The sequence below is a fragment of the Myotis davidii genome, unplaced genomic scaffold (assembly GCF_000327345.1).
Source record: "Myotis davidii unplaced genomic scaffold, ASM32734v1 scaffold174, whole genome shotgun sequence".
In the NCBI taxonomy this organism is placed as follows: Eukaryota; Metazoa; Chordata; class Mammalia; order Chiroptera; family Vespertilionidae; genus Myotis; species Myotis davidii.
The window spans coordinates 3897180-3910612 of record NW_006289087.1 but is presented as its reverse complement, the minus strand read 5'-3'; the positions used below and the strand labels follow the sequence as shown (position 1 = coordinate 3910612).

Genomic DNA, 13433 nt, shown 5'->3' with positions numbered 1-13433 from the left:
CAGCAAGAGAACAGGATGGTGTTTAATGCAAAGCCCTGCCCGAAGCTTTAGAAGCAGATCTGAGAACACCACTGAAGGCAGAGGGGTGTGTGGTAGGGGAGAACGCTGTATGTACTAACTTCTGAAATAAATAAGTGAATATGAGGAACAGTGATAGGACTGTGCAAGAGAGTGACTTAGAAATCGTGCTATAACTGCACTGTCCAAAGAGTAGTCATTAGCCCCATGTGGCTATTGATCTCTAAATTGATCTTAAGTAAATCAATTAGCAACCCGGCTCCTCAGTCACAATGGCCACACTGGCTGTACGGGACAGAGCTGTCACAGAGCACGCCTCTGAGAAGGCACTAGTGCAGAGCACATGTCCTACCGCAGTTTAGGAGCCACTCAATCACACAAGTGGAACAGTGACCACTACCAAGATGACAGCAGTCCAGTCTACATTACTGGTCAAATTTCAAAACCTGTAACGTTTCTGTCTTCCACTCAAATTAATCTGTACCAAAAAGTCCTATTTGTATAAAGGTAATACTATGAGCATAAACCACACCATGGTTCAAAATAAAACTTGTTGTTCAAGACCAACCATGTCAAACTCAAAGGCTAACACGGGCCAAATAAACGAGGCATGCGACCCGTGGGCCATGAGTTTGGCATACTTGTTCTAGACTGAAGAGCTTTAGGAGAATGAGTCCAACAGAGAGCACGGACTGCTCAGGGCCTCCGTGAGCCAGGCACTGCTGGGGTCTAGGCCCCTATTCTCCAGGCTCTAACAGACCAGAGAGAAACAGATAATTTAACAGTTGAAATAAAGGGCAGTTAAGTATGATGTCAGAGAAAGGCGGAGTCCTAGGAGACTGCAGTCAGATCTAGTTGGGGGAGAAAGGACCACGGAAGGCTTCTCTAGCAGACAAGACAAAAGAGCTGGAAACTGAAACATGAGAAGTTTGCCAGATTCCATGGGGCAGGAAAATAGCGGGTAACGTGAAAAACAAAAACACACACAGAACAGCACACCAACCTTAGAGGCTTTCTCAGCTTTAAGCTTCCGAACGACCTCCCCTTGAGAAGCTACTTGATCGAAAAGCACTTTGGCTTCCGCTGTTTCTGGACCACAAGGCTCAGAGCTCCTGGCTGGACTTGAACCTGAGCCGTGAGGTAACGGGGGCTGGCCAGGCACGTATTCCTGCCCCGTCTTTTCTTTATACTGAGCTTTCAGAGAGAGCAAGCACTCGACAGCTTCATTGACTTTAGCCTGTGGTCAAGGATAAAGAGATAAATACTTCGTACTGTAACTTTTCTTCTTCGTTATGTAAACAGACACATACACGACAAAACAGCCAAGCAAACTGCCAGCGACCACGCCCTGGGTAAGGAGAGGAGTCAGAATTTATAAAATCGGAGCACAGACCACTCCAATGGCTTGGCCAATATAAACCTTATTTTCTTCATTTCTAAACAGAAGGTAAATACGACACTGGGAAAAACACACAATCTGGGCCCAACTAAAGAACAGTTACATCACTCCCTCTGATACTTCAACATAATCATCATGAAAAAGAACGAAACAGCCCAAATGAGACCCTGTGACTCCAGCAGGGAAGGCCAGCCATGCAGGCAAAGGCCTCAAGCCAGAAGCCTTACCCGGTGGCAGCACTAACCACAAACCAACATGCCACTGGGAAGCCACGGTAGAGAAAAGCACCTGCAGCTCACCCTACCCAAGTCTTACGGCCAATTCTACCAGAGCTGAGAGCCACCCACCGGGAGCCGGAAACCCACGTGGGGGCCAAGGAGGCAGGAAGCATGGGTATGCCTTCCGAGAACGGGCATCCAGGACAGCAATCACTTCCTTGGGTAGCTCCTTTATGAGACAGTGTTCTGCCGCCTACAGACCTGGAGCCGTCACAGCAGCACCAACGGAGCGAGCACAGGGAAAGGCAATCGCACACCGATAAGCGGGGTGGCTGGCTGACTGATACTCCCGACCCGTCTCTCACTTACATGACTTTAGAATTCAGGGTATTTTCACAGCAAAACCAACCTGATGCTAAGAAAAAGGAGGTAGTTCATCAGACATACAAGAATCAAGAAAAACAGAAACTTCCGCCAGTTAAAAGAAAGGAAATGGGGGAAAGTGAGGGGGCAGTCCTGCAACCATTTCCACAGAAAGAGGCCTATTGGACAGAAGCTCCACTTTGCCACTGGAAGTATTCACTCGAGTTTAAAGTCAGATGGTGCACATTTCACACAGGGAAATAACAAAAAAACCACACCTTTGTTTGGCAAGACTACAACTTGAAATATCATAAAGGAGAAAATTAGGATGGCTAAACGACTTCATTACAACTAAGACATTCCAGTAAGAGTAAAAGTAGAAGGAAATTCTAAAACTAGAGTATGTCTGTTCGCTGGGCTCAACGTCATGAACCGTGTCCCCCTCCCTGCCACTTCACACCACAGCATTTCTCAGCACTTTAGACATCACGGTCACACGGCCAAGGACTGTGCCAGCATGCGTCTCCCCCAGCCCTCCCCCGGCCAGCAGGTGATGGCGAGCTGCTGCTTGTTAATGTTTCCAGGGCTTGGCACACGGCAGGTGTCAGTAAATGTTGACCGTTATGTCGAAATGTTCAAGCAGACAGTCTACAAACATCACGTCCCACAGAAGCCAAGTCCGCACTAGCAGCTGGAGGTCACGGGCCTCCTCACAAGGCTGCCTGGCTCCCCCAGCACACTCACCTTAGGGGCTTTTTCCGCTTTCAGCTTTCGCACCACCTCCCCCTGTGCAGCCACCTCATCGTACAGAGATCTGCCTCCCGGGGGGCTTGCTGAGGACGGAGATGATACAGCCGGTGCCGCCGCCGCCGGAGGACTTCCAGGCTTGTATTCCTGGCCCGTCTTCTCCTTATATACGGCCTTCAAAGCCAGAAGCTGTTTTACAGCTGCATCGACATCTTCCTTTGCTGCTTTCTTGGCTTTCAATTCCCGAACCACATCCCCCTGGGCAGCCACCTTATTGTAAAGGACCACGGGGTCCTCAGAGGCAGCACTAGTATTAGTCAAAGGGGGCGCTGGTCTTTCCTTAACAGGAGTCGTTGTCTACGAGGCAGAAAACCAAAAGCACGATAATTAATTCACGTTCAATGTCTTCCCCCCAAATTAAATCAAACTGTTTTGTTTCAAGCTAAAATTTTAAAATCAGAGACCAGTTTTTACCGTGTAAATGAAAGGCTCAAGTCATGACATTCCCATTGTAAATAGTTTCGAACTCGTATCTCCTAATAAACTTGCACGCTCCTGCCGTCCCTAGCTCAGATATTTTATCACTTACCTAGTTACCAAAACAAAACTAAAGATTATTGTCTTAACAATTCTACTCCTTGGATCCATGTCGTACACTCTGTCCTCCATACTCTCATCCTCTAACCACTTACAACACCCTCTAATCTGACACCCCACCCACCCTCCAAACTGTCTTCCTCACTGATGCTAAATCTTGAATGACTCCCAGCTGCCACATCCAAACTATGCATCAGGTGCTCCAGGTGCCACAGAAAATTCACCAGATGCCACTGATACTGTAAGTGCCTGAGATAGAGCAAGATGCCCACATCTGTGTGTACCACAAACTCAAGGTGTTTCAGCTATAACATGAGAGCGTGCTACATTCTTTCAAGGACATCGTATCTTGGCAAAAGTGAAATAAAGCCCTGCCGGTGTGGCTCAGTGGTTGAGTGTCGACCCATAAGGTCACTGGTTTGATTCCCAGTCAGGGCACATGCCCGGGTTGCAGGCTCGATCCCCAGCAGGGGGTTGGCATGAGGCAGCCCATCAATGTTTCTATCTCTCCATCGTCTTACCTTCCTCTTTCTCTAAAAGTTGGGGATGTGCCCGCAACCAAGGTACATGCCCTTGACTGGAATCGAACCTGGGACCTTTCAGTCCACAGGCCGACACTCTTCCACTGAGCCAAACCAGTCAGGGCAAGAACAAAGTATTTTTTAAATAAAATGTTTTTCTTTTCTTTCAACTTACATGTATTATTTTTTCAAATAACTACTAACTTATTGGGATATAATATGTATGTAGTTGTTTGCACTTAAGTACTTAATAGAGACAGTATTTACCTCATTTTTCAGTGTTTCCACTTTGGTCTTTTCCTTGGACCCAGAAGTCGGCATTTCCTTGGTGTGCCCGTCAGGAATGAATATTAAGACACAGGGTGCTTCTCTGCAGCTATGTGGACTGAAGAGAACAGGAAGGGCCGGAAAAATACATTTGAACCGAATTATCTGAACAGCAATTAAAACTGAATTCCTAGATTGAGTCGATGGCACTGTGTTAATGCTCTTAAATATAAATAGTCCATTCTCTTAGTCAAATCAGAGGTTCTTCCGTGTAGTTTAAAAATAACTACATTAAAAAAAATCAACCGTGCTAATTATAAACTTCCAATTTATAAACTTCCATAAATGCGAGCGAGCCTGCTAAGCCCAGGATAACAATGTATCTACTCCACGTGGCACCAGAAAGGCATCAGTGGATGCTAACGGTCTCACTCTTGACATAAAAGGCAATTCATCTACCTATCTGCTTAGAAGCAGAACCATTCCTGCAAAATATTTGAGAATTCCTCAATTCTAAAGGGTAATTAGCAAGCTCCACTGCCCTGAGATTATTTGCAAGCAAAGAATTTCTTCAAATTTTGTAGTAAATGCCAAATGAAAAGGAAGAGAAAGAATGTAGTAACAATAGGATCAATGCATTTCTTCAATATTTATTAGTAATAGCTTTACTGAGATATAATCTACATAACAAAAAAGTCATCCTTTGCCCTGGGAGGGTAGCTCAGTTGGTTGGGACATCGTCCCATATACCAAAAGGTGGTGGGTTCAATTCCTGGCCAGGGCACATACCCAGGTTGTGAGTTCGATCCCCAGTCGGGGCACGTGCTGGAGGCAACCGAAAAAAATAACTAGGTTTCTCTTCACATCCTATGTTTCTCTCTCTCCCTTCCTCCGTCTAAAATCAGTAAAACAAAATAAAAATTCACCCTTTGAAAATCCACAACTCAAGGATGATATGAAGTGTGCAACCATCACCACTATCTAATTTTAGAACATGTCTATCACCCCAAAGAGAAACTGAACCCTTTGTCCATCACTCCCAGTACCCCATTCTTCTAGACCAGTGATGGCGAACCTCTGACATGCGCGTCAGAGGTGATATGCGAACTCATTTTTTTGGTTGATTTTTCTTTGTTAAATGGCATTTAAATATATAAAATAAATATCAAAAATATGTCTTTGTTTTACTATGGTTGCAAATATCAAAAAATTTCTATATGTGACACGGCACCAGAGTTAAGTTAGGGTTTTTCAAAGCGCTGACACACCGAGCTCAAAAGGTTCGCCATCACTGTTCTAGACCCTGACAACCACTAATCTGCATAGTTTCTAAGGACTTGTCTATTCTGGACACTTCACATAAATATGTGGTCTGTTTTGACTAGATTATTTTACTTAGCATGTGCTTACAAGGGTCATGAACGTTTTCGCATAAATCAGTACGAATTTCATTCTTTTTTATGCTACATGATATTCTCTTGCATAAACAAACCACCTTTTGTTTATCTATTCATGGCTGTTATGAATAATGCTGTTCTGAGCCTTTGGGTACAAGTTTCAGTGTGAACACATTATTTTTCTTAAGTAAATACGTGGGAGTAGAATTGTTGGGTAAAATAGTAAGTCTATGTTTTAAACTTTTGGAAGAACTGCCACACTGTTTTCCAAGTGACTGCATCATTTCACATTTCCACCAGTAACGTATGAAGGTCCCAATATCTCCACATCCTCAACACTTGCTATTGCCTGTCTTTGTGGTTATGGCCATCCTAGTGGGTCTGGAGCACATCTCACGGTGACCATGATCTGCACCTCCCTCATAGCTAATGATGCTCAGCAGCTTTTGTGTGCGTACGGGCCATTTGTATATCTGCTCTGGAGAAATTTTTTCTTTATACTTGGACTACATGAAGATGAATTACAAGATGGTTTAGTTTCAGAAATGAATTTGTGAATATTATGCTGTTTCAAAGATATCACTAATTAAAGTCTAAAATATTAAATACAGAAGAACAAATCAAACTGAATAGAGAATTACCAGGTACAACATTTTCATGAAGTTCAATTTTTAAAGTATGATTCACTCTAAGAACGTTAAGCATTTTCCTTTAGTTGTTCAGCTACACTTATTTACCTGACAGGTTCGTAAGGCTGATCACATATAAAGAACCCTCTTCTCTGGAGCTGTATAATGTCCCCTTTTTTCAAATCCTTAAGGCAGGGGTCCCCAAGCATCAGTTCTTCATGCTGCAAAGGTGATAAGATGAAAAGACACTTTCTCAAAAATCAGAGCACTAATGCAAACGGTTTTCCAGTAGCTGCAATATTCCTATTTTACACAGGTATGTTAAGAACTTTACTACGTAAGCATACACAACAGAACAGAGAAGTGTAAAAATAAATAACGATTATATTTATTGTAATTTCCGAAGTTAACATTTATAAACTGACTGGCTTCAGAAAACCTTTAAACTAACTTGCTTGGAGTCCCTGCAGGTATAAAAAAGTTTCCCACCATAAATATGAACCATGCACACCAGACTGGAAAGCACTACGGATAAGGGCTCTAGAGCGAGGGTGCCTAGGTTTGAATCCCAGCTCACTTAACCTCACTGTGCCTTACTATCATCTATAAAATGAAAACATTACTCTTTCACATGTTCTTATTTTAATAAAGTTCTACAATCCCTTCCACTGTATTTGAGGAATCAAATGCTTAAAACTAATTTTAAAAATCCTAAGAGAAGTTTACATAGCAGGGAAAGACGAAGCACGGTTTCTTTTAGTTACCTTGCTGTTCTTGTTGACGTACTGCTTGAAGTCCTCGTCTTTTCCCAGCACTGGCTTCGTGATCAAGTGCTCGTACGTGACACAGATCGCTGGGATGGGAAGAGCATGGGCCGTCTCCGCAAGCCACGTGATCTTAGTGGTTTTCTTGTAGTCTTTGTTCTCCAAATTCAATTTGGCATCAAGAGATACAATTTTTCCATTTGCGTTTCTAGGTGTAAGATTGAAAAGTGTTTTTAAAACATAAACCCTAACTGCCATAACAGTATCTGTAACAAACAGATCAGGAATTAATTGTCTTTGTAAAAATTTCAAACCAAACACTTATTTGAGTTTTTCGTATGTGCCAGGCATATACTGGTTATAAATAAAATATAATCCCTGCTATCAAGATACTAAGAATCCACTGGACAACAGACCCACATACATCTGGTGAAGACCATGAACATATTACAAACTTTAAAGTGAGCGATACTAAGTATTAAAAAAAAACACTAAAATAATGTATTTTAAAACATGTAGCAATTACTTAAAATCATATGCAATGACTGGACAATTAAGATGTCAGAGTCTCCATTAATCAATCTTCGCATATTTTATTCCATTTATGTAATCTTAAAATTATAAGTATAGCACAATATAACCACTGGAAAGTTCAGATTCATCATTAAACAATTAATTTTAAATCTGATTTTTGTATAGAGAACAGGTTAAATTCTGTCCAAAGAATCCCTCCACCAAATGAGAATCAGAAGATCAACAGGGACCCTAAAACATTAAAACTATTTTTATATCTAGATGAAATAAATTTTAGCATCACAAGCAAAAGCTATCCTGATACCCTTTTAGTAAACTGGAACATCTATGGAAAAAAACATTATCCAGAACTTGCAGTACTTATGCCTGGGTAAATTTACCACTCAACCACATGAATGTATCTGGACCACGTAATTTTTTTAATTTTAATTTTATTTATTTTTTAAAAATATATTTATTGACTTCAGAGAGGAAGGGAGCGGGAGAGAGAGAAACATCAATGATGAGAGAGAATCATTGATCGGCTGCCTGCTGTATGCCCACTACTGGGAATCGAACCTGCAACCCAGGCATGTGCCCTTGGCTGGAATCGAACCCGGGACCCCTCAGTCCACAGGCTGACGCTCTATCCACTGAGCCAAGCCAGCTAGGGCATGAACCAAGTAATTTTTAATAAGTGAATAAACATAGCACACTTTTATCCCATATTTACTTGAAAACAAACGAAAGTTCTTACTTGTGTATTTTGGTAATGTTGATGTTGCCCCAGTTTATAAATGTCACCATCTCCCCCTCTGACAACGTCTCCGCATCGGCACCTTCGATGAAAACTCTGGGGCTGTACCACACGGGCTTCAAGCCCACGTCAGGATTCTGATGAATAAAGGAAGGTGTTGGTTAAAAAGACAACTTGTTGAACCCAGTGTGGAAATTCACCTATTCTTCCATTTTGTTCTTTCACCAAGAAGTTATCTGTCCTAGCTGGAATCCCAGTCCCGTGACTTGGGTCAGTCAACTGACCACTGATGCCAATGGAGTTAGATGAGGTGGCCTGCCCAAGATTACATCCAACTTAAAGCACTATTTTCAGAGCTGGAACAGTAGTAGTTGTTGCTAAGTGTCCTTGATCAGAATCTGCTTTGCTATCCTCAGAACCTCACTGCTTTTGCAGGAAAGGAGAAAATAAAGTCATTCCTGACCTCTGCTACAGATTACAGGACAGATATCACACTTTAGCAGAAAATTAGGGACCTTCATATTTTAGAAGACAAATTTTAAAGACAGAACTGTATATACATATATACAGATAAATTTCCTGCTTTTTTTATATTACATGAAGAAGGTAAAGAGATTTGGGGAATAAAAAGAATACTATACTTGTTAAATTTCAGGTTTTGTTTGAGAGAATTCAAAAGAAAAAATATATGAAGATCTTTTGAAATAAATGTTAGATAGCACGTGTTTAATAATGGTTCAATAATTGGACCAATGCATTTGAGAAAAACTAGTATGTTGTTACAACTTATATTACAGTGGGGTCAGAATAGAATACTGGCAGGCTAAATACAGAACACTTTGTGAGGGAAATAATGACAATGAAAATTTCACAGATCAAACTGAGAAATCCACTCATCATTTAAGTACATTTCCCTATCAACTAATTCTTGTTTAATAATAAGCACTAACGACACTCATGCTATCCGACTACAACAGTCATTTTAACAAATAAGCACCCTTAAGAAGTTTTATCCTCACCGTTTACATTTTAAAACATTCAGTGAACTTCACGTTTAAGCTAACTGTAGTGTGTGATATATGATATATCGTATGCCACTGTTCACCTAGCTGAACTGAATAATCAGATGCAAGATAAAGGCAAAGCCAAATCAATCAAGCTCTCTCTCCCTCTTTCCCCCAAATCTTATTAGGGCTCCCCTTAAAATAACTCAAATATTTAAAATTAAAAAAACAGCTAATGTCACAAATAGAAAGGCAATTACATAAGGCTACGGCCTAGAATATTTAAAGCTCTTCATGATGCATATCACCATCTGTGTGTCTAGGAGTGTAACACGGTGCTGAATAGGGTCATGAGTCCACCAGTCTGCTGGTGTATGATGGGTGTCTGACCATAACCTTCCCTGTATAATGAGGATATTTCCAGACCACTCACAAAGCTGGACTAAAAGAACCTACTTTTCCTTCAAGACAATCCAGCAAGTCATGACCACCCAAGATGACAAGCATGGCTTGACTACAGGGAGCTCCCTGCTACCCTATTTAAGAGTTAAATTCTAATTTAGACAGATAACACTTTCACTTTACTGGTATTTTCTAAAACAGAGCAAAGAGCAGCGTGATAAACTCTGGGTACAAGTTGTGACTTAATATTCCTAGGTCCAATGTTCTGGCTTAAAGACAAAGGTAAGAGCTAGTGAATAACCTAGTTAAGTGAGAATGCACCTCAGCTTCCACACCAAGTAAGGAACGTGAACTGATACCTCATCTTTCAAAAGGCCTCCGAGAAGAGACACATTCTTATTATACACGGATATGCTCTCTCTACAGAATAAAAATCAGGCACCAACTGAGTGGAAGTTCTGTGTGATGTGCTGTGGATTTCACTAGGATAAATGTCTTCAGCAAGAAATCCTCAAAGTCTTTTCTCCAATAGTATCGCAACCTGATAAATAATGTTGGATAGAAACGATCCCCAAACCACGCTCTGACTACCAAAGCACACGGTCCCTTTTATTCGCTCTCCTGCCCCTTCTATTAGACAGAGTGGCACTGAGGGTGCAGGGTGACCTTGGGGTGTTTGGCCACTTCTTTCATCTCCTCCTGAGCTCCAGGGACGTGCACCGGGATCACCTCCTTCTTCAGTAACGCGACGTATCGTGGCGCCACCGGGTCAATCACCTGCAACAAATGTGCCCTCGTGTGAGAACATTCAGATATTCCTTTACATTTCATAAACAGCACAGGAATACTAACTGGCTTCCTTTGTTACTGCATTTACTAATTTTTTTTATTCATCAGCTAACTCTCCTCTAGCATTTTGACTGTCAAGTAGAAAAGAGAGGAACAATCGTAAATGAAGGCTACAGGAAGGACCGAGACCGCCTTTCCAAGAATGAGGACTGACAGGTGGAAAGAAACCAACTGCTTAAAGCATAATAGTATTTTGAAAGTAATTTTTTACTTTTATTATTTTTAAATGATTTTTAGAGGGAGAGAAACATCAATCCACTGCCTCTTGCATGCCCCCTACTGGGGATCAAGCCAGCATCCTGGGCATGTGCCCTGACTGGGAATCATACCCGAAACCTTTCTGTGCACAGGAGAAAGCCCAACCAACTGAACCACACCAGGCAGAGAGAAAAGTAATTTTTAACTCTGCGATTAGAAGGTAAGGAAAGATTATCCTCTGGGATTACATATTAATCCTACAGGTAGATATGATCTTCAATTCTGTATTGGAAAAGTCCATTCTGAAGGAATATAAATGTGTGTTTTGGTATAATTTTCTATAATCAAGTTTAGGTAATGCATCACCATCAAAAGCAGAATAGCATTAGATCACTATAATAAGGCAATTCTGTAGGTTAAAAATATAAACAAAATATTTCTACGTGTCTGCATGCTCTAACTACAGGGACCACTGTATTCCCCGTCCTAGCAAGGGCCTGGCACATACAGGGAATCAATACATATTTGCGGATTAACGGAATGACTTGTCCTCGTCACTGCGTTCTAACCTACTCCACCGCCAACACAGCAGGAGCATGGCCTTCGAGAAAAGTAATTTTTAACTCTGCGATTAGAAGGAAAGGAAAGATTATCCTGTGGGATTACATATTAATCCTACAGATAGATATGATCTTCAATCCTGTATTATTGGAAAAGTCCATTTTGAAGGAATATAAATGTGTGTTTTAGTATAATTTTCTATAATCAGGTTTAGGTAATGCATCACCATTAAAAGCAGAATAGCATTAGGTCACTATAATAAGGCAATTCTGTAGGTTAAAAATATAAACAAAATATTTCTACGTGTCTGCATGCTCTAACTACAGGGACCACTGTATTCCCCGTCCTAGCAAGGGCCTGGCACATACAGGGAATCAATAAATATTTGCAGATTAACTGAATGACTTGTCCTCGTCACTGTGTTCTAAACCTACTCCACCTCCAACACAGCAGGAGCATGGCCTTTGGGTCCGATGTGCTTTTCTCACTTCACTGCTCAAGTTAAAATTTTCCTTGAAGACCAATCACAAAATCAGTGTTTAAAACACTAAATAAAGCACGTGGAAGAAAAATGTACCTAGAAGCAAATGTATCTAAAAGGAATGGAAATGATCTTTTCCCATTTGAAGGATGCAGGAAATAGTGGCTATGACTGCTTTATTTTTTACTCGTTTTTTGTTTGCTTTAAAAGTATTCTGGAAACATGACATTGTGGAAACTCTGAATAAACTCAGAGTAGAAACCATTCTCAGAGGATCACTCACTAAAGTATGAAAAGCTAGTTAATTTCCCCTTGCCTGCTTCTCCTCCCCCAACTCAGCACCCACCTCTCTAGGTGGACAGCTTCAGCCTTGCCTTCCTAGAGACTTACAGGTCACTCTTACTAGTTAAGGGTTCTTCTATGATCAAAGATTTAACTTGTGACCACTTGGTTCAGTGTTTAAGACAGTAAAATACAACTGTTTTAAAGAAGCTAAAACCAACCTGAGAAACGTCCTTCCGTCTCCTGCAGCTGTTTCCCTGACTGACGAAGAACAGCAGGCTGTTTCTCACACTAACCAGCTATAATGACCCGTTAGGCCTTGGCTAGCACAGATTTTCAGGCCACTTCAGTGTAAAGGACTATGATTCTAATGATCTGAAGTGTGGATATCAATTTTTTTTTAATGTTTTTATTGATTTTTAGAGAGAGAGGAAGGGAAAGGGATAAATAGAAACACGGAGGAGAGAGAAATATCTCGATTGGCTGCCTCCTGCACACCTCCTACTGGGGACTGAGCCAACAACTCAGGCATGTGCCCTGACTGGGAATCGAACTAGCAACCTCTTAGTGCATGTATTGATGATGTTCACCCACTGAGCACACGGGCTGGGCAAGCCCAACTCTTCCTCTTAAGGCCTCCAATCATTCTTTTAGTCTCTTCCCATGTTAAACTTGAGCAGATAACCAGTGCTAAACAGAAATCTGAAAAACTGCCTTTAATATCAACAAAAAACCAAAATGAACCACCTGGAGGAAACAAATGCTCTAAGTAAAAAAATACTATTAGCCCTAGCTGGTATGGCTCAGTGGATAGAGCGTCAGCCTGCAGACTAAAGGGTCCTAGGTTTGATTCTGGTCAAGGGCACCAGCCCATGTTGTGGGCTCAATCCCCAATAGGGGGCGTGCATGAGGCAATGATTCTCTCTCATCATTGATGTTTCTCTCTCTCTCTCTCCCTTCTCTGAAATCAATAAAAATGTATTTAATAAATAAATAAATATTATAACCATGAAGTAGGAAGGGGAAGTTATTTTGAAAATTCAGAGAAGAGAAATCTTGGAACTATGAGAACGTAAATGAACAACTCAACGGAAGGGTGATTGTATAGATCTACCAGAAAGTAGAGCCAAATGGAAAGATAGAAAATAGAATCGGAGGACCAGTCCAGGAAGCCCAGCGTTTGCTCAAGAAGAGTTCCAGAGAGAAGAAAACTTTCTAGGGGGAAAAAAAAAGAAGAAGAAGGAAGGAAGGAAGGAAAGAACAAATTCGAGAATATTTCCCAAAACTGAAGGAATGAGTTTACAGCCTGGAAGCCCTATGTTCTTCCCATGGCTATGGATGAAAACAGACCCAAACCATGGCACAACATCATGAAATTTCAAAGTGAACGCATAGGCCACAGACAAGGTCTCAAACACCTTCATCCCAGGCCCCCTTATCAGGGAGCTCCTGAGGCAGGCCACCTC

General features: G+C 41.5%; 1 protein-coding gene across 1 annotated transcript in view; it reads right to left on the bottom strand.

Moving 5' to 3' along the window:
- EPRS (glutamyl-prolyl-tRNA synthetase) overlaps window positions 1–13433 on the bottom strand; it is a 43776-nt gene that overhangs the window by 13050 nt on the left and 17293 nt on the right. Inside the window, exons 12-18 of the mRNA XM_015562346.1 lie at window positions 10263–10373; window positions 8191–8327; window positions 6921–7128; window positions 6265–6377; window positions 4131–4248; window positions 2743–3102; window positions 1022–1255 (exon numbers count right to left, since the gene is read on the bottom strand). Of these exons, the coding sequence (XP_015417832.1) occupies window positions 1022–1255; window positions 2743–3102; window positions 4131–4248; window positions 6265–6377; window positions 6921–7128; window positions 8191–8327; window positions 10263–10373 (1281 nt within the window). The remainder of the gene's footprint in view (window positions 1–1021; window positions 1256–2742; window positions 3103–4130; window positions 4249–6264; window positions 6378–6920; window positions 7129–8190; window positions 8328–10262; window positions 10374–13433) is intronic.